Source organism: Staurois parvus, unplaced genomic scaffold (assembly GCF_062004578.1).
Source record: "Staurois parvus isolate SC_StPar_1 unplaced genomic scaffold, SC_StPar_1.0 ptg000562l, whole genome shotgun sequence".
Classification (NCBI taxonomy): domain Eukaryota; kingdom Metazoa; phylum Chordata; class Amphibia; order Anura; family Ranidae; genus Staurois; species Staurois parvus.
In genome coordinates this window covers 12,875,535-12,897,447 of record NW_028318358.1, presented here as the reverse complement: position 1 = coordinate 12,897,447, position 21,913 = coordinate 12,875,535, and the positions used below count along the sequence as shown (strand labels likewise).

The following is a 21,913-nucleotide window of genomic DNA, read 5'->3' as shown; positions in this document are numbered from 1 at the left end:
ACAGCAGCAGGAGCCATTGGCTCCTGCTGCTCTCACTGAATCCAGCAAGGAGGGAGAGAGAGAGCAGTGTCAACTTATAGCGAGACTGTGGCGGGCATTCGGACACTGAGGGGAACTGACTTGGTGTCACTGACATCCCCAGAGACACCAATACAGTGATCAGTGCAAATAAAAAGCAATAACACTGTACTAATGGCACTGGGCAGGAAGGAGTTAACATGTGGGACAATCAAAGGGTTAACTGTGTGCTGTGTGTGTTCTACTGTGGGGCTGTGTGTGTGTGTTTCACTGTAAGCACACTGCTTTCCATAGCTGTGCTATGCAGAGCCATACAAAGCAGTGTGCAGGAGCGGACAGAGGAAGGAACCATTTTGTTTACATCCCCCATCAGAGAGGCTCAGCAAGCACCTGGTGCCGCGAGTAATCACTGTCCGGGACCCAGTGATTGACAGCCGCAAATGGTGTGCACCCCCTACCCGGAAATGCAAAATCACATATATCTATATATACACGTGATTTTGCGCACCCATGCCGCCCTGTAGCAATACTTCTGCTATAGGGCGGACAAGAAGCGGTTAAGTAACTCCCACTGTTAACAGTTTGGCCACACCCACTTTTTGTGGTGGTACACATAGCATGACGCAGGTCACTACTTCTCTAAAGTGTCCCTCATTCTTAAGTTCTAAAGTTGAGAAATATGTATTTTCGTGACTAGAGTTGCCGTTTAAAATACTTCTATCAGCACACCCCAGCAACCAGCACTAACTTGTCTTTGACATCATTGATTGAATCCATCATGTCCAGTAGGCTCCTCTGGGTCTGGTTGTTTTTCTTGGTCACATTGTTGACTTGGGCGAGGAGTTTGCTGATGTAGGACAGATAAATAGGCTCCAGGTCTGATTCGGGAGCATCTTCTACTTGCAGCATAGACCAGCGGTCTTCCAGGACCTCGCGTTGTTTTTCCAGATATAGAATCTGTAAAACAAGGGTTGATAGCTTATTTAGAATGTTAGTGTGTATGCCGTTCCTTGGTTTCACAATTATAGATGTTATCCTCCTATGACTTGCTTGTCATCAGTTCCTCATATCACATGTCTGCATCAGATTTGAGCAGCAAAATGTATACATTTATCCCCTTATCTCATATTTTTCAAGTAACTAGCTGTACTCATACTGTAAATAAACATCTGATCACATTCTTGATAAATTTACTAACATGCACTATTTTCAGTGTATCACTAAACATTTATCACCAGTGCTGTCCTTATACAGTCTTCATGTTTTTTTTATTCATACAACACTCCTTTTATTGTTGCATTCCTTCAGAAATTATTTAAAAACTGGAGCAAACACTTTTCTTTTATTCTTTTGCATTTTAGGCCTAACTGTTGGGCAGAGTCCCTCCTTAACCCCAGCTGATCTCCTGGGGATTCCCGCTGCTCAGAAGGTCAGCCCAAAGAGCATTAGTGTGAAGTAGAGATATCTGATGCACTCAGCAGTTGAGTAGACCAAAAAAAATATCCTCTTACCTCCTATGTAACCACCATGCCAGCTAGCCGAAAAAGCACTTTTCAGCAAAAAACGTACCCAAAGTGACCCCGTCTACCATTTCCTGTTCTGTACAGTGCTAATCTAATAAAACATTAAAATTCTCAATGTGTCAAAATCATAGCAAGAAAGTCTATAAAATAAAAACACTTCCCCAGAGTGCATAACTAACTAATATTGGTCATGTATGTACAGTTGTGCTCATAAGTTTTGATATCTTGGCAGAAATCGTGAAATTTTGGCATTGTTATTGAAAATATGACTGATCATGCCAAAAAACTCTTTTACTTAAGATTAGTGATCATATGAAGCCATTTATTATCAAATAGGTGTTTGGCTCCTTTTTAAATCATAATAATAACAGAAATCACCCAAATGGCCATGATCAAAAGTTTACATACCCTGGAATGTTTGGCCTTGGTAGACACACAAGGTTACATACAAAAGGTCAAAATGGCAATTAAAGGTTACTTTCCCACATTTGTGGCTTTTTAAATTGCAATGTGTCTGTGTATTAACAGTTAATGAGTTTGTTAGCTCTCACAAGGATGCACTGAGCAGGCTAGATACTGAGCCATGAGAAGCAGAAAAGAATTGTCAAAAAGACATGCATAACAAGGTAATGGAACTTTAAAAAGATGGAAAAGGATATAAAAAGATTTTCAAAGCCTTGAATATGCCAGTCAGAACTGTCCAATCAAGTGGGATATTTGAGAATCTCTTCATACCAAGTCAAGGTCAAGTAAACCAAGAAAGACTGCTGCCACAACTGCCAGAAGAATTTTTTGGGATACAAGGAAAAACCCACAGGTAACCTCCGGAGAAATACAGGCTGCTTTTGAATAAGACAGTGTGGTTGTTTTTAAGTAGCACAATATAACAATACTTGAACAAAAATGGTCAAGTTGCTAGAAAGAAGCCTTTACTGCACCAATGCAACAAAAAGCCTGATGAGGCATGTCAAGGTGTTTTAGGGCATATTGTAACCAGGCTTTTTTGTGGCATTGGTGCAATAAAGGCTTCCTTCTGGCAACTTGATCATGCAGCTCATTTTTGTTCAAGTATTATATTGTGCTCCTTAAAAACAACCACACCATCTTTTTCCAGAGTATTGCATTTCTCCTGAGGTTACCTGTGGGTTTTCCTTTGTATCCTGGACAATTCTTCTGACGGATGTGACTGTAATCTTGGTCTATCTGACCTTGGGTTGGTATCAAGAGATTCCCACATTTTCCACTTCTTAAAGCAGAGCTCCACCCAAAAGGGGAAGTTCCACTTTAAGGCTTCGTCACCCGCACCCTGCTAAGGATTGGCACCTTTGGGGTGTGGGCGGGGGGAGCTGGTACTTGGTCTTGACAGGTTCCCGGTCCCACTTCCGCGGCGATTGTAAGCGAAAGTTCTTCTCCCCCTCCCAGTAGTCTTCAGTGGTCCCAGAACATGATGTGACCATTCAGAAAATGCAGCGCTACTCACGCATGCGCAGTGGGCATCCAGCAGTGAAGCCGCACACTGAAGTTGCCGGGAGAGAGGAAACCGACTGCAGTGAGGACACTGCAGGATTGAGGAACAGGTGAGTGTCTGTTTTTTAAAAGTCAGCAGCTAATTTTTGTAGCTGCTAACTTTTATTTTTTTATATTGTGACTGGAGCTCCACTTTAAAAAGTGATTGAACAGTTCTGACTGGCATATTCAAGGCTTTGGATATCTTTTTATATCCTGTTTCATCTTAGTAAAGTTCAATTACCTTGTTACACATGTCTTTTGACAGTTCTTTGCTTCCCCATGGCTCAATATCTAGCCTGCTCAGTGCATTCACATGAGAGCTAACAAACACATTGACTATTTATACTCAGACACTAATTGTAATTTAAAAAGCCACAGATGTAGGAAATAACCTTTAGTGTTGATTTTAACTCCCTTTCTCACAACACCCTGGGTTCCTGAACACACCCAGAGAAGATAAGTTTCTCAGCTTTCCTTGCTCTGCAGTTTAGATAGGCTAGACCTAGCTGTGCAAATGATATGCAGCCAGGTGAGAGACCCCCTACTGTCAGAACCAAGCTGCAGGCAGTCTTATTAGAGCCTAATATCATGCAGCTTCTCACAAAGCCCCTCTCCAGTTGCTACAAGTGCAAATCTAGTTCCTGTGGGGTAACCCCTTTGTCCTTGGACCTGGGATCCTTCACCTGTGCTACCAGAGCTATTCTGAAGTTCATTTTGAGGAACACTGTTTATAAGGGCAATTACAAGTAGTCATTTGTATTCTGTACTGATTGCTATAGAGTTTACAGAGATTTTGCTATGCATGAAGGCAGGCTAAACATGGCTATTTGACAGAGGGGATCACACTGCGTGTTATTGCAAACAAAGTAGCTTTAATTGCTGGATAGGAGGCAGTAGAAAATACTATTTACAAAAGTGCAGATAAATGGTTTTCTTATAGGCTCATAAGGCACAGGTACACAGGATATTCACAGAAGATATAGATTGCAGCTTCAAGTCCGGACACTTTTACCCACTTCCTTTCCAGGCCAATTTTCAGCCTTCAATGCTGTCACACTTTGAATGACAATTCTGTGGTCATGCACACTGTGCCCATATGAATTTTTTAGCATTTTTTTGAGACAGATAAAACTTTATTTTAGTGTTATTTATTTACCACTGGGATTTTTATTTTTTTGCTATATAAATAAAAAAGTCCAAAAATGTTGAAACCTAATTTTTAAAAAAAAAAAAATTTGCAAATAAATAATCTTTGTTCATATATTTTGGCCAAAATGTATTAAGTTATCTTTTTAGTAAAATGAAATAACCCACATTAGTTTATAACTAAAAATTATAATTTTTCAAACATTTGTTTTACATTTTTTTTATATATATATTATTATTTATGTTTTGTTTTTGTTTTTTTTTTAAATACTGTCACCCTAGCAGTACAGTGTCACCATAGTGACACTGTACTACTTGTGGGGGGTGATGAAGATTTTTTTTTTCTTTACACTGATTGCTTTTACACCCATAAAGGCTGTAAAAGCAATCATTTCTATTTCTCTCTGGCTGCATTCTTGCAGCCACTGAGAAATACTGAGAGAGCTGTGATTGGTCACAGCTTGTCACATGGTACAAGGCTGTTGTGAATAGCCTTGTACCATGTGATCTCTGTGATTATTCACAGATTTCACATGTAGTAAGCAATTATGTCAAAAGTGACATCTTGCTTACTGCTATTCATGTGATCACTGATTGGCCAATCACTAATTATATGATTGGGACCTCACACAGAGGTCCCGGACACAGCGGGCACCAGATCACAGTGACGCACGCTCCCAGTGAGCGCACACAGGCTGGAATGGCATGCACTGTTTATGAAAGGCAACCCACCCCTGCACTGCTCCCGTCCGACCGTTTATATACATGGGCCAGACAGGAAGTGGTTAAGCCTTCTGGCACTACAATATCCTCACTACAAGTACAGGTGTGTTATATACAGCACATCAGAGGGTGGTGTCCATAAGTGACACAAATGCAGCGCTGCAAATGTAAAGCGCTGAGCAAACTGTTGGCGCTATATAAATCCTGTATAATAATAATAATGCAGCAATCTTAGTATAGCAGGGAGATATTACCGACTCTGACAGTCTTTCTTCTCAAAAGGTAGCAACAGTGATGATAGACAGGACTCCAGTGGATCCCTGTTCTGCCCCTAATGCAGGCCATAGACGGTTCGTTTATCGGACACATTTTTGGCCGAAAAACAACACATCGGTCGTACTGTTGCCACCAATGATTCTGAAAATCATCCGTTTTTCATAAATTTTCCAGCATGACCGATAAAAGAAATGAGGAGGAACTGCAAAAATCGGCCGATGACATTGCCCCACTAACGGTGCGAATATCGGCCGATTATTCTTTCGGAAGAAAATTCGGCCGATAAACGAACCGTCTATGGCCTGCATAAGGCTGGAACACTCTCCCTAAGTAAAGCCTAGCTTGCCCTAGCAAGGCTGGGTATCTGTCCCTTTCTATATACACACACAAGAGCTCCTCCAAATGGTGGCTGGGCTCCGTTTATATAGGAGAGCCAACACAGAATGGCCGCTCAAATCTCAAGAGAGTTTGTGCCCAATCAGAGCACAAGGCTTCCCCAAAATGACAGAGGTCAGCTAATCCTACAGGTTACCATAGAACAGCAAGAACCACAAACAACTATATGCAAAACACAACATTCCTGCATGAAAAAGTGAGTATGATACAATTACTGTCCCACGTCTCCTCACAGCCAGCGAGCTTATTGCTGACACGGTTACCTGTGTGTGAGGAGATTGCCTACACAGGGGCGGACTGACAACTCATGGGGCCCCTGGGCAATAGGGGATCATGGGGCCCCTGTGTCCTTGCCCAAGCTCAAGAAAGCCTATGAAAAAGGTACCAGGGGCATCTCATGGGGCCCCCTATTGACCCCGGGCCCTCGGGCAGTGCCAGAGTTTCCAAATGGTCAGTCCGCCCCTGTGCCTACATTTACATGTTACCCTGAGTGAGTCACATAAACATTACTGTATAGAGTCCATGTTTGTGCAGCTTTCATTACCTTTCTTGAGTTATTCTGCAGCGTATGCCTGCTTTGCCTTCCTAAACTTGTTTTGCATTATTGCTTCTAACTTTGTACCTGTTTAGTAAACTGAAAATTACAGTTGATTTTTCATCCAGTTACCCATTCTGGAACAGCAGGATTATCAGGTATTCTTTTAATAAAAATTGAAGATTTAAAAGGATTAAAAACAACTTTTGAAATGACATTAGCATGCTTAAGATAATATGAGACTTTATTGATCTTCATTAACTATTATATAAAAGTTGAGCTTGGACCCACCCTTTCCCTTAAAAAAAATATGAATAAAGGAACAGGAGTGATGAAGTGAAGCATCTCGCAGTACCTGTGTTAGACTTCAAACCAAGTCCAGTGATCCTCTGGAGCCCCTTGGATATTGTGCCCATGCTTGTCAAGTTGTCAGATGTCAGAGTCTCAGTAAGAAGTCAAGACATTTGACAGTTAAAAGGCAGAAAAATATTTTTTAATCTTTTAAAATCTACAGCTGTACATTTCAGGAGTGGATTGGTTAGAACACCTCTGAGGTTTTTATTGCTGTCGGTGTCCCTGTGGGGAAGATTCACCCTCGTGTCCTGGTGACTGTTATCCCCGAAAGTAAAGTGAAAGAAAATCCAAAATTCTGAGTGCTCTTCAGAACAAGAGTTTGAGTTGGAAACTTGAGTTCTGGTGACCCTGGTGACCACCTGAGATTTCCATTCATTTGAAGGAATTTCCACTCACTTCCTAACTAAGGGACAGGAAGTAGATGGAAATCTTCCCAATCATACTCAGATGGCAAAATAACTCACAGGGGCTATAACCCTCCCTTACTATATCCAAAATGAAAAAAAAAGTTTTGCTTTCAATTCTAGTTTAGTTGGCTATACCAAGGCTCAATCCACAGCCATGATCGTCATTAACAGGAAGCAGGTACAAAGAAATGACATGCATCGGCCACTGAAGTGCATGTATGTAAACAGGAAGTGGCTAAAAGAAACTAAAGGAGCTCAGCAGTGCTAAAATGTAAAGCAAAAATATAAACCGGTATTTACTAAAAAGTATATGGCAATGATACACATTGCGTTAGCAAAGTATATGGTATCCAGATTTGACTAAAGTAGAATTCAAGAGTAACTGCTTTTGTTGAGAAAAAACATTCCCAGATCTATCTATGGTCAATGTACATTACAGGGAGTTTAACCTCCCTAGCGGTATGATTATTTCAGATTTTTGGTGCTGAAAGCGGTACCATTATTTTGCATGGAAATAAGTAGTTTTTTTATTGTAGGCTGTAATTTTTAGGAATAACTCACTGAAATCTGTCCAAACAAGAGTCTATTAAACATCCTGGGTATGATAAAATTTGAAACACGAAATCATAATTTAATAAATAATCATAAAAAATAATAATAATCCATTTAATTCAATAATATAATCAAACCAAAAACACTGAAATTTGAAATATAGCGCCAAGTTCGCAGATTGCTGAGCAAAGTCGCAAAACCGTTTTCAGTGTCTGATGACGAATTTCCCCACGAATCATTATCACTCAATTCTGCAAGTGGTTCTAATTTACTATCGCTGTTCTCTAGCTGGTCTAAACCCGCTTTTGACCTAAAGGGACACTTTTTGGACGCCATGGACATTTCTCAGTTTCCAGGCAGAAAGAACAGACAAAATGCAGGCAGGGCACAGGACAAAGCACTAGGGACAAAATGTATGTGAAATGGGTTGAAACAGCAATGTTGTACTATGAAAAATGTGTTTTGAAAAAAATGACATTTTTTTACATTTTTAAATTTCCCGCCGCTGCTCGTATGTCCCGACGTCACACAGAAGTCGGATGCTGGCATCGGCCGGAGGAGATGGCCGAGGATTTTTTTTTTTTTTTTTTTTAAGTCCGCAAACGTGCAAACTACAACGAAAAACCCGTAAGTGATCACAAAAAAAGTGCAAGTGCGAACACCACACGAAAAAGTGCAATTAGGGGTGTGCTTGTCCTACCCCCGAAGGGGTTGAACCATTACCCTGATCCCCCGGGGCACGAAGCTCCTGACAGGGACAAGGTTCCCATTTGGTCCTCCTGGCCAAAAGGCCTGGTGGATCACTGTTCCTTATGCCCAGCCGAAGCCGGACATCCAGTACTAGGTCAGGGGGTTCTCCCGGAGAGAAAACCCCCTAGGGATCAGGGGAGGAAGGAACCAAAAGGCCACACATCCTCCCCCTAGACTTCAGATGGCCGGGGATGCTGCAGGGGATACATCGCGGGAGCGAAGGACAAGGTAAGTGCTGCAGGGACTCCCTATGCAGTGCCGCATGGTAAGCCCGAGTGTAGCTCGGGGTTACCGCTTTTGGTACTGACATTTTACCCCGAGCTACACTCGGGATTACCGTTAGGGAGGTTAACGAACTTTGTTGCAGATCCCTACCTTTTTGTTATTCCAATGAAAATGCTGTTTTTTTGTCTGTGTATATGTGCAAAATGAAGGTGAAGGGGGGGGGGGATTTGTATTATTCTCAATCAGCTTCTGCACCTGCAGGGCTCTAATGAGGAAAGTGGCAAGGCCTGCATCCCTTAGATGTGATTTCCCTTTGGGAGTATCTCATCAAAATTTAAGTTTTTGTTGCAGGGGATGCCCAAAATCTGACTTATGTCTTAGGCTAGGTTTACATCTGTGTGGGTGTTGCCGCTACGGATCCACATGCAAATTCATGCAGCCGCATCACCCGCACAGAGGAATGCGGACCCGCAGGCGGGTGCCATTAGTTCTAATGGCACGCCACCCTCACTGGAAAACACAACCATACTGGGAACTGAGGTTCCTGTTCGGGCTGTGTTTTCAGAAGAAGTGCAGGGACTTCTTCTCTGTGTGTCATGGGGCACGGAATTCCATTCAAATTATTGGGCTCTCGTGCCCGCACGGCCGCATATATGTGAACCAGGGCTAAGTGTAGACTTCTGGGAAACTCAGTGAGCCAATCATACAAATAGGAAGTGACATTTCTGAGAGGCGTCTATACACCATCTGCATACAGAACGCCTCCAGGTAGCCATATTGCATTTTACAAAAATGTAGAGAGCTGCAGATTGAAAAAGAAAGGACATTTATAATAACATTCAATTACAATATGACTTGTCTGCAATATTTTGTTTGCTATTTTTTTCTACAAAAGTGGAGTTACTCTTTGAAGGCATGATTTTTAAAAACAATTTTGGATAGAACAAGGGAAGGTTATAACTCATTGTCCTTTTTTTCCTCCCACTTGCAAAAATTTTCATCACTTCCTGTTCCAAAGCCAAAACTAGAGGAGGGGGGGAGAGGAAATCCCTCTCAAGTGAGGGAATCCGTGGTTGTCACCAGGGCCACCAGGGCTAGGGTTTCCATTAGAAGATTTCCCTTCTATTTATGAGCTATTTTTTTTCCACAAAAGTGGAGTTACTCTTTAAAGGCATGATTTAAAAAACATTTTTGGATAGAACAAGGGAAGGTTATAATTCATTGTCCTTTTTTTCCTCCCATTTGCAAAATTGTTCATCACTTTCTGTTCCAAAGCCAAAACTAGAGGAGGGGGGAGAGGAAATCCCTCCCAAGTGAGGCAATCCATGGTTGTCACCAGGGCCAGCAGAGCTAGGGTCTGCCTTAGAAGATTTCCCTTCTATTTATGAGCAATTATTTCCACAAAAGTAAAGTTACCCTGTAAAGGCATGATTTAAAAAAAAAACAATTTGGATAGAACAAGGGAAGGTTATAACTCATTGTCCTTTTTTATTCTCCCATTTGCAAAATTTTTCATCACTTCCTGTTCCAAAGCCAAAACTAGAGGAGGGGGGAGAGGAAATCCCTCCCAAGTGAGGGAATCTGTGGTTGTCACCAGGGCCACCAGAGCTAGGGTCTCCATTAGAAGATTTCCCTTCTATTTCTGAGCTGGTGACAGTTCAAAATTTGGCATTTTCTTTCACTCTCAATGAATGGTAAACAGGAAAAATAGGGTGAATTTCCCTAATGGTGGCACAGACAGCCATAAAAACCCGACAGAGGTTCTAATTCCTCTCCACTGTATCCAGTTTGGCTTTAGTTATATTATTTAGGCTTTAACTTAGGCAACTTGTCATCTATTGTCATTGTCACATGTTCTGTCCCCCTTTGTAATGTACAGCGCTGAGCGAACTATTGGCGCTTTATAAATACTGTATAATAATAATAATAATAATAATCTAGGAAAATGACTGATGACAATATGACAGTTTAGCACGTAAGGCCAATCAAATATACACTGAACACACAAATAGAACATGCAGTGTACTACAGCATCACATTTGCTTCCTGAATTTCAGTCTTGTATTACTTCAGTATAGAAAAATGTAGAGCGTTGTCACCATCCGCCCTTCCCTCTGCACTCACCTTGTCTCTGAAAGACATCAGTGCAGCACTTAGCTTGTCCTCTGCTTCTTCCTGATGGCTGACCGTAGTCTGGAAATCAGATGACACCGTGAGCTTGGATTTAAAAACCTCTTCAAATGACTGAGACGAATAGGAGCCATTAGCAGTAGTGGCACAGGAGTCTGTTGTGTAACTTTCAGATAGTGCAGGGCTTGGAGACGGGTGATTCTCCCCATTTTGAGATTGCCAGGGGGGCACGTCATAGTTGAAGGCGTTAGAGAAAGTAGCCATTGAAATTAGTTAGTAAGCTTGCTGTGAGCTCCAGTAACAAAATCTTTTTTTTTTTGTGAAGAGCAGCGTCTTCCAGAGCGGGAGAACACTGTCTGGGTGTGCCTGACACAGGGAGAGGCTGCAATTAGCAGCCGACTGAAAAATACAGTGGGGTGTCAGCCATTGGGTATGCTAATACGGCACATACAAAAATCCCTCACAAGTGGTGTATTAATTTATACATGCCCACTTTGAGTGATATGCTTTTTAAGTTTTGGAGCAATGCAACAGAAACACAAGGAATCATTACTATAAGCACTCCCAAGGACAGACATAAACACAGAAAGCATTTGTGCATGCAAAGACAAGTAGGGGAGGTATTTCACAAGCACTATAAAAAAATCTCATCTATACAGGAACTAAATCACACAATTTAAAGTGAATCCATCATCAAAAAAAAATGCATGGGTGTTGTTTTATTCAGAGGAGTGTTTCACACAATTTTTTTTGAATAGTATAGAAAAAGGGTACACAGGTCTACAGACAATGATCAGAAATCAGCAATAATATTAATTTGTCTAGGGTTGCCTTAAAGAGCACCAGTACCCAGACTATGGACATTAAACTATTTACAGATTCTTAACAAGCAATAAATAAGCTTGACAAGCTACCACTGACCTCTCTAGCTGTTGTACTGTGAAGTTATTTCTTCTCAAGGATCCTCAAAGATAACAACTAAGATACTAGAGTCTGGGTTTAACTAATTACATGTACTGAGGCAGCATGGGCAGGCTGGATTACGTACATGTATGTCATCCAGCCTGTTCTGGGTTAGGGGCATGCATTCTGCAGCTCCAGTGAGCACTGTGTCCATCGGATACAGAGGATCAAAATCACCAGTAACCGGGTATCAGGTATCATGAGATCGCTATGATTGGTCATAGTGGTAACATGATAACAATGTAAACAAACTGTCATGAATGGATTTCCATTCATGAATAGCTTGCTTACAGTTGTGATCTGTGATTTGCCCTCAGCAATCACATGGTACCTGGCTACCTGTTCCACATGATTAGCTGTAGCCAATCACAGATCACTGTAGCCAATTACAGTGATAAAAAAAAATCCATGATCATCCCCCAGAGTAGTACAGTGTCACTATGGTGACAGTGAACTACTTGGATGAAAGTATGTAAAAAAAAAAGTATTTAGAAAAAAAGTAAATTTTTTAAACAATTAAATAAAAAATTATTTCTCATAGATTGTAAGTTCTAACGAGCAGGGCCCTCTGATTCCTTCTGTATTGTAACTCTGTCTGCCCTCATGCTGTAAAGCGTTGAGTAAACTGTTGGCGCTATATAAAACCTGTATGTGATAATTGTGCGTAGAGATACAGACACTGACAATCATATTTGTATCATTCCCTGCAAATATTCAAACTCCCTCCAGTCCCTTTCCTCTTTGAATGGAATGTGGTCTGTGTGTGTGTGCACTGAGTTCACAAGTGCATAAGGCACAGCTGGATACGCTTCATTTTGTAACCCCAATTAAGCCTGGTGCCAGAGGGTCTGACAAACACTTTCATCTCCCCGGTCAAACTATAACTCAGTCGTTCACTTGACATGAAACATGGAATGGTAAGATATGCCATATTTGGTGTCTGGACATTCAGAATATGATTCTGCATATTAATCTACCAGTGGCTAGGATGCTACATGTACATATTGAAGGTTATTGACCTTGGTATAAACTGGTGAGGGATTTGGTCATAGCCTGTGTCCCCCGCCTAACATCCTTCCCCAAATGAGGCGATTGACCCTTGGCTTCAGTAGACACCCCCTGCTGGCACATTAGAAAAAAGGCTGTCATGCCTGGAGAAAGAAGAGATTCTCCCTTTTAAAACCAGCAACCATCTTTGGGAGAAAAGACAACCTTTTGTTAGGAAACTTGGACTCTGCTTAAACCAAGAACTTCTGCAAGTATCCTACCTTCTGAAACGTCTTTCTTTTATCTCTGTTTTGTTATTGCTCTCTCTATTTATATATATATATATATATATATATATATATATATTTGTTACATCTTTTCTTTAAATATTTTAATTGCACCATTTCGCCCTTTTTAGTAATAAATCCTATTTTCTGAAAAGTGTTGAACCTGTCTCTAACTCTTTTATGCAAACTAAAAGATTCCCTGTCTCTGAAGAGTGCTACCATGTGTTTTAACCCTCTGCATACATCTGTCTGCGGTGACAGTGTGTATACAGACGCTTATTCAAATATCATAGTGTTACTGCTAAGATTTGTGAGTTTCCTCCTTTGTAAAAAGGTGGTAGTGGCAGTGTGAAGGGTTAATTGCGTAATTAACCTGACTCAGTAACAATTGCTCTCAGGCTGCTGGCACATAGATTGTGGTCCAACAAGCTGGAAAATCTTTGTGCAGGGTGCAGCTGAGAGTGGCATTGTTATGCAAGTGGCAGCGCGGTCTTAGATTGGCTGGTCCTTCGGTCACAAGTTGGTGAGACGGGCTGGGGTCTGATTATTATGTATAATAATAACATAATAATTTCCATTTTTTTAACGTGTTGTCACCAGTCAGTAACCCTGATCACTGCTACACCAGTCATATGATGATGTTCTACTGCACTGGTGACAGTATGTAAAAAAAAATTGTGAAAGAAATATTTTATTTCATTTCTTCATTTTCCCCAAAATGGTGACAAAAATGACCATGCCTCTTACTAAATACCTGGGACTGTCTACTTTCCAAAAAGGTGTCATTTGAGTGGGGGGTATTTGTACTGTCCTGGCATTTTATAGCCTCATGAAATGAGATCGGCCGCCAGTACATCAGAATTGGTCAGCTTTCAAATGTATATACCATAGACTCTATAACTTTCACACAGACTAAATAATATACACCGGTTTGGGTTATTTTTACCAAAAAAAGTAGCAGACTACATTTTGGCATAAATTTACGAAGAAAGATTATTTATTTGCAACAATTTTTAACAGTAACTAGGAAAAACAAGTTTTTATCTCAAAATTTTCATTTTTTGTTACTTTATATAGCAAAAAATTAAAATCCCAGGGGTGATTAAATACCACCAAAAGAAAGCTCTGTTTGTGTGAAAAAAAGATATAAATTTAATTTGGGTACAGTGTTGTATGACTGAGCAATTATCAGTTAAAGTAGCGCAGTGCTGAATAGCAAAAAAAATGCCCTGGTCATGAAGGGGGTAAAACCTTCTGGAGGGCAAGTGATTAATAGTTTTCTAAGGCTTCAGGTACATTAGCAGCTCCTATACTTGAGTTTAGGAGCTTTGGGTGTTTTTTTGCCAAAGCTCCTAAACTGAACTCTATAAAAGCCAATGTATCCATGGGGTTTTAGCAGAGATTAGCAGCTGCTCCGTTTAGGTTAAACCTTCCTCTCCTGAATGCAGAAGAATCAAATTCAGTATAGGAATTTGACCACCGGCCACGGCAAAATGCAGCAAAAATGTGGTACCACTGTTACGCGCGTTTTTGCTGCATTTTGCGTTTTCCTGTGGCCGCAGTCGCTGTAGGCTAGTGTATATGAAGCCTTACAGCTTAGGAACACCTGCTGATTGTTTCTATTAGTAGGCCAGCAGCCTGACAAGATTCTGGTGCAACAGAAAGGAACAGTGAAAGAGCTAAGATTTCAGTCTCAGTGTTGCGAACATGTATTTCTTCACAATGCTTATATATACGGAAATGAATGAAAGTATGTTTTAAGCTGCTAATAATTCAAAAATCAGTTCCTCCCCTCAAACTAGGGTGCTTGAAGTAAACCTGGACTCCTTCTGTTCTTTCAACTCTACATTCAACTACTCTTGTTTCCTTTACTTACAGTTGCAAGAAAAAGTATGTGAACCCCTTGGGATTACGTGGAGTTTTGCATGAATTGGGCATAAAATGTGCTCTGAACATCATCTAAGTCACAACAATAGAAGAACACAGTCTGCTGAACATAATACTACACAAACATTAGATGTTGCCATGGTTTAATTGCACATAACATGTAAACATTCACAGTGCAGGGAGGAAAACGTATGTGAGGCCCTAGCTTAATGACTTCTCCCAGAGCTAATTGGAGCCAGGAGTGAGCCAACCTTGACTCCAATCAGTGTGATGATATTGGATGTGTTGCTGACAGCTGTCCTGCCCTTAAAAAACACACACCTGTTTTGGGTTTACTGGTTTCAAGAAGCACTGTCTGACTGTGTTCTTCTATTGTTGTGACTTAGATGACGTTCAGAGCACATTTTATGCCTGATTCATGCAAAACTCCACGTAATCCCAAGGGGTTCACATACTTTTTCTTGCAACTGTATGTAACATTTCAAAAATGTGCATCTTCATAACAAAAAAACCTCATCAAAATACTAATTACTACCTTGTTATCTCTCACCTTGCTTATCACAACTCCCACCTCATAGGCCTACCTCTGAAGATGAACATGAATGCTGATGCAAGACTCTTACCAACCACTCAGTATCCACCATTCCACTCTGTCAATCCCTCCACAGGCTTCTGATCGCTCAACGAATACAATTCAAAATATGAACAATATACAAAGTCATTCATACCTCTGCCCTGAGGTGCATCACCAACCTCATCTCAAAATATCACCCAGACCATTCTCTTTGCCCCCCCCCCCAAATCCTCCTGCCTGCCCTGTAATTCATCACCTCCTCCCATGCTCAATGCTCACCTCCCGAGCCTTTCTCATCCTCCAGTTACTCTCTACCCCAGTCTGTACGGCTATCTCCTTCTCTGTCTGTCTTTAGGCAATCCATGTAAACTCATCTCTTCAGGGAAGCCTATCCTAACTCCACCTAGCAATTGAACTTTTTTATTTCTTCATCAACTCAACCCAACAGTTATTACATTTTGTATGACTTGTCCCCCAATCCCCTTTAGATTTTGAGACCTCCTAACCCTATTGTCTTGAATTGTATTGTAACGTTTCTGTCTCCCTTTATTTTGCAGTGTTGAACAAACTGTTGGAGCTATATATACTAAGTACTGTATGATAATAATTATAATAATAGCACTGCTTGTTCAGAATATATAAATACTTTAGTGTGAATGATCAGGGTATAGATTCACTTTACAATAGTATTGAGCCCAAGGCAAAGTTAGCATTATTAGACTCTCATTACATGTGGCCATAGCTAAAATGAGTAATGTGGATACTAAAAATGAAAGTGTATTTAAAGTGGAACTTCACTCTCTCAATCAAAATTGACTATTTTTAATCCTTATGTTGCTGACGTTAGTAAATACATAGGAAAGTATATCATATTTACTTGTTTTAAACGTTTTTTTTTTACATTTCTTTAGTTACTTCTGTGATGGATATGGTAAAATGCCTATTTGGTTTCCTGTTGAATATATACATTTTTATATATATATATATATATATCTACTTTTATACTTTTATATTTTTATATTTCTAAATGTTTTGTATGACTATATATATATGTGTTGTGTGTATATCTTTTGCCTGCTGGTCTTTGTAGTCTTCCTTACTCAAAAACGTCTGCTCAGCAACCCCTCCCATCGAGTGAACTTGAGAACAAAGGAAATATTTATTTCCAGAGATAACACCTAGAAGAAGATCATGCCTATATTCTGAAGGAAAATTGTTTTCGTGTGAAAATGACCAATCAAAGACTAATCTAATGCTAATGCTGCTCTCACATGACCCTTGCATCATCTTGCATATATAAAATCACTTTTTCATTTCAATAAACAAGAAGTTTCACAGACTGAACGCGTGTGTGTGTCAGTGTGAGTTTCTTCATGTGCGCAAACATTCCAGAGCTAGCATGATTAATTAGGACAGGAACAGATAATCACCAGACACTTAGTCCGTACTAAATCACTTCCTGGCTTCCTGCCTAGGCAAATGATGTCCTAAAACCTGCAGTCTTCAGCAGGGAAGGGAGTATTCTCAGCTCAGCCAATGGATGGATTCCAGGAAGTAAATGCTACATGAATCATCTGCCCTTACTCTAGTTGGCCACTGCCAGAAATGCTAGGGGGTTGTTTTTCAAATTTATTTCTCAGAAAAAAAAAAAATGGGGACATGGATGGTTGGGAGTTTGCTTTGAATAATAACAATAAATGAAATAGTATTTTTGGTTTGTGGTGCTCAGATGCAGTGCAGTTCCACTTGTATCCAAAACCTTTATTTTAGTTTTGGATAATGTGGGCAATGGTTACAGTATCTCGCTCTCTTTTTTTTTGCAGTCTGTATCCTACTGGGGAAGTTTCCATTTGCTTCCTGTCTCACAGACACAATGGGACGCAGGAGGAAATATTTCTGTAGTGAGTATATATCACTTTTATGTGTCACTAGAACAAGTGTTCCTACTGTAACATTTCCTCTTACCTTCTGTTTTCCTCACAACTGTAAAAAGTCTGGATTTCCCATCACCTTCTGCTACAGTGACAATTGTCACCAACATATATATACTGTAGTGAGAAGATGAATCCCCATAGCAGGGAGACAGACATACATAAGGTTTTGGCTTTGGATATACTTAAAGTACATGTTACCCCAACATTTCATATTTCTGATATGTCTGGTTTGCCATGTACTTGTATTAAAAAGTATCCTGTTCTCTTTGTATTGCTTCGTTTGTGTGAAATACCTGGTGATCCAGTTGTCCTGCTTTCCTATTTCAAATTGATCATGCCAGGACATGGAAACACATCTGTCCCAGAGTGGTCCGCCATTTGCTTCTTTACATTCTACTATGGAGCACAGCCTGCCTGTAATCCAGTGGTCAGACTTGAGCTGACACCAGGGTTGCCAACCGTCACTAAATTTATGAACAATTTCTAAAAATCAGTGATTTTTACAACTGTCTGTAAAGATCAGGGGCCAATAATTTGTCATGCTGTGTTGACTTTTAATGTGTTGAACAGGCAAATTACTTGTTTTGGGTATTGTCAGTGTTTCCATATTGTGTCTATACTGTTTATATATTGATTGTCTTAGTTTTTAATAGGAGTTCTGGCATTTTTCAGGTTGTCAGTAAAAAAATGTGCACTGTCAGTAAAATTTCCATGTTTTGTCAGTAAAAAATGCTGTGAGAGGTTGGCAACACTGGCTGACATGCCTCCCTGCACAGCTCTTCACTGTGAAGATCAGTGTGCTGCTATTTCTCTGCATCCTGCTGACAACCCCCCTGCACAGCTCCTTACTGGGAAGATCAGTGTACTGGTGTTTCTCTGCCTCCTGCTGTTAGTCGCCCATATGCAGCTCTTCATCCAGTGTAAAATGCAGAAATAAAATGCATTGTGGTGTCTGTGATCCGTTCAAGCTGCTGCTGTGATGCCCACCATTGTCACAATTCTCCACCCACATTTCCCTAAACCCCCTATGCAGTTGAGAACATATTGTAGGTCATGTGGTCATGTAAAATATATATATATTTATTGCTATGCCGCCCTTTGTTATGATCTAGATGTGGACACCCTGTCCTCAGTTTAAAGCAGTATTAAATCCAAAACCAAAATTTAATATATTGCAGCTTACCAATCATTAGATGTGGTGGCATTTCTGAGGCTTTTTTCTCTTTGTTTTCCCCTGGTGATCTGGCCAGTGACACACCTCCTATATTAGAGTACCCCCGCTCTGGATGAATGAGCACAAGGGGCACCTTTAGACCTCAGCATTGTCAGTCTGGGGTAAGGGGAGTGTTAGATGTACTATCAGATTTAAATACACTAACAAACTGAAGCTAAACTTCGGCTAGTACTTTACAGTATAAGCAGTTACAACAAACGTTTTTTTTTCTTTTGGGATAAAGGTTTTACATAAATAAATAAAAGATGATCATTTTAAGCATGCCTGCTAGTGGTAAATGGTTTATCTCATCTCTGTAACTGATACATTCTGCTGGAGAGCTTGTTCTGTTGAAAAACAACAGACTTACTGGCTGGATCACTAGATGAAAATAGAAAAAAGAAATCCTAAAAAAAAAACTAATGCAGACATAACATCTAAGAATTGGTAAGCTGCAATATAATAAATGTTTGCTTTTGAGTTAATACCACTTTAATGGTTCTTTGGTCCAATGGCTACAGGCTAAACTGCTGAAAACTAGATTCTAATTGGCTTTTTTTTGCTTACAGCTTCCTTTTTTAATGACCTACTTTTCTTGACTTTTTTGAATAGCTAAATTCTGTGTAAGAAATTTGATATCTGTATATTAAAAAAAAGATAATAGAAAAACTGTTGGGGTTGTCTTGACAGGAATCTTCACTAAATTTAATAGCTTTAATTAGTGCATAGGGTGTGGGATGTGACTGTCTCAGGTGTTGATTGACGAAGAGTCACGTGTTTATTTAGGTGTAGCTGTCCTGCTCTGTACTCTGCTAAGATGTGCGTCCCAAAGCCCTATTGCCCCTTCATACTGCAACAGGCTCATTTACACTTGTATTGGTCTCTGAAAGGCGATCCACGATGGATGGCTTTGCAGAGAGCAGTACAGGAACAGCTGACTGCCATTCAGAAAATAATACAGCTGACTCCTGAATGCCTATTTTTTTTCTCTTGACAGCTGAAAGGGGTTTCACCCTAAGTTTACACCTAAGCATTTTCTGTAGCATTTTGCAGAAACGTAGCACAGTCCCTTTAACATGATTTCCTATGGGACAGGTTCACATCCCTGCTTCAATGGGAATGCTGCAGAAAAGCATGTCTTGCGTTTTTGCTGTGTTTTTGCAGCATTTATGATGAGTTTTGCATTTAAAATCTGCCTAACAGCAAGAAAAAAAAAGCAAAACATCAGAAACGCAGCAAAAATAATTAAGAAACGCAATGCAAAATGCAATGCAGAAACGCATCAAACCCAACCTGCATAGTTGTGAATCTAGACTTAGAATGTGAACACCGTGCTGCAACCATGAGCCTAACATTAACTTGGGTCGCTTTTGCCAGCAGTATTGCTCACTGAATTAATGAAACTTGATTGAACCTCACAGTATTCTACTAGAGTTGATTGATATAATGCAGTAGACTTGTCAGAGGAGAGCCTTTTTTGGCTAACACAAGCGTTGCAATGACACAGCCACTGGTATAAGGGTAGAGTTAGGGTTTTGAGAGAGAATCAGGGCTAGAGCTGGACCCCAGTGCTATCACCACAACTGCAATTGCTTTTGTTGCATCTTTTCCCTACACCAGTGTGAGTTTTCCACGTTGGAAGGCACTAGCATCTGAGATCGATTATGTCCAGATTTCGTAGGCTGATTTTTCCAAGCTGGCAATAATTCTGCTGTGTATAACAGTTTTAAACTGGTGATATAGGTACAACCTTTCATCCGAACTGGAAAAATGCAATATTGTATCTGGAAGACTTTTGCTGTGTTGACAAAACTGGGTTAATGTTGATGAAAGACGTCTCAAATACTCTAATGGTTCATGTGTGTCTCACCTTTAAAGTAAACCTAAACTCAGAAAGCATAGATTTTATAACTTATATGAAACAATGATAGTTGCCCTAAAGTAGTACCCTGAAAAATGCACACTTTAAAGTGGTTGTGAGCCCTGGATCACACTGATGCGATGCGGAATTCGCAGCATTTTCTGTGTGAATTCCACACCGAATCAGAATCACACCCTGTTCATGCCGACCGCTGCGGGTGTGTATGCTAAGTTAACAACACCCCGAAAGTGGTCCGCAAAACGTGGTGCGATGTGAAGAATCGGAGCGCATAGGTGTGAATACTAGTGCAGACCCAAAAAAGGGTCCTGCGCGTTTTTGGTGCGGGTGTGGTGCGAATAGAGCCATATGAAATGTATGGCTCCAATCGCATCGCACACAAATTGCATGTGATTTGCACAGGAATGCAGTGTGGTTCTTGTGCGAATCACATGCGATATACGGAGCCGCACATATGTGAACCGAGGCTAAAGGCTCAAGGTTTTTTAACTTTATGCATTCTATGCATGAAGGTAAAAAACTTTCTGTGTGGAGCAGTGCTCCCCAGCTCCCGCAATACTTACCTGAGCCCCATTGTCCCACTGCGATCCAGCCTTGGCTGTCCTGGGTCTCTGCCTCCTCATTGGCTGAGACAGCCAGTCAGCCAATAAAGAGAGAGAGGGGTGGAGTCAAGCTGCGTTTCTGTGTGTGAATGAACACACAGAGCAGCGGGTGCCCCCATAACAAGCTACTTGCTGTGGGGGCACCCAACAGGAGGGAGGAGCTAGGAAAGCCTGCAATAGACCCAAGAAGAGGAGGCTGCTCAGTGCAAAACCACTGCACACAGTAGGTAGGTATAGACATGTATGTTATTTTCCAAAAATAAAATATTAACCTTTATAATCGCTTTAGTTCCTTCTGTAAATCTGCAATACACTTTGTGCTATGTGTCTAGGCACTCCTGTTGTATAGCTGTATATTTGCAGTGTAAGATCATCTAAGGCACTGCTGTTCTCCTTGCCAGACAGAAATATGCAGTGCATGCATCTCCTTGCTTCTGCTGCATTTTTCTGTGGAGCTGAACTTCCTCTACCTCTCTTGCTTCAGTCCTTGTAGGGAAGGGGGGGGCTGGGGGTGGTATTTGTGACACAAGGATGCAAATTCCTGCTCCTCTACCTAGGTACCTACCTCCACACATTATTTACAGTTCAGAAAAACATTATGTGTAAAATGTGGGGTACTGGATCTACTTTAAATTGTCTGTTATGGTCAGGAAGAACTAGTTTCCTTTAAAGGCAGTAAAAGAGTAATGGCTGTAGATCAGCATGTGTCTCATGTAGACTGATGTTCAATGAGGAAAGTGCCAGACACATTTGTGAACTAATTTAATTAATGGTTAAGTTCACTAAAAGCGAATGCATATTGGGGGTTCAGAAGGTACCACTTAATCAGGGTTATAGAAAGGTAACTAGAAAAATGTATATTACTATTTGAGCTGGGGGCCTTTAAATTCAACAATAACTTTATTAGTTATGATACTGATATAACACATTTTTGGGCAGGCAGGGTGGCGGTCTAGACTTTCTTTTGCTGGTAGTGTATCTCAAAAATATTTTGTAAAGAATAAATAATTGTTTTTTCTTGTTTGACCATTTAGCTAAACTAA

General features: G+C 40.5%; 1 protein-coding gene across 1 annotated transcript in view; it reads right to left on the bottom strand.

Annotated features, from left to right (window-relative positions):
- LOC149450858 (keratin, type II cytoskeletal 80-like) overlaps positions 1–11,114 on the bottom strand; it is a 68,850-nt gene extending 57,736 nt beyond the window's left edge. Inside the window, exons 1-2 of the mRNA XM_089691499.1 lie at positions 10,539–11,114; positions 767–975 (exon numbers count right to left, since the gene is read on the bottom strand). Coding sequence (XP_089547625.1) covers positions 767–975; positions 10,539–10,808 — 479 coding nt within the window. The 5' untranslated portion in view covers positions 10,809–11,114. The remainder of the gene's footprint in view (positions 1–766; positions 976–10,538) is intronic.
- Between the last annotated feature and the right edge of the window lie 10,799 nt (positions 11,115–21,913).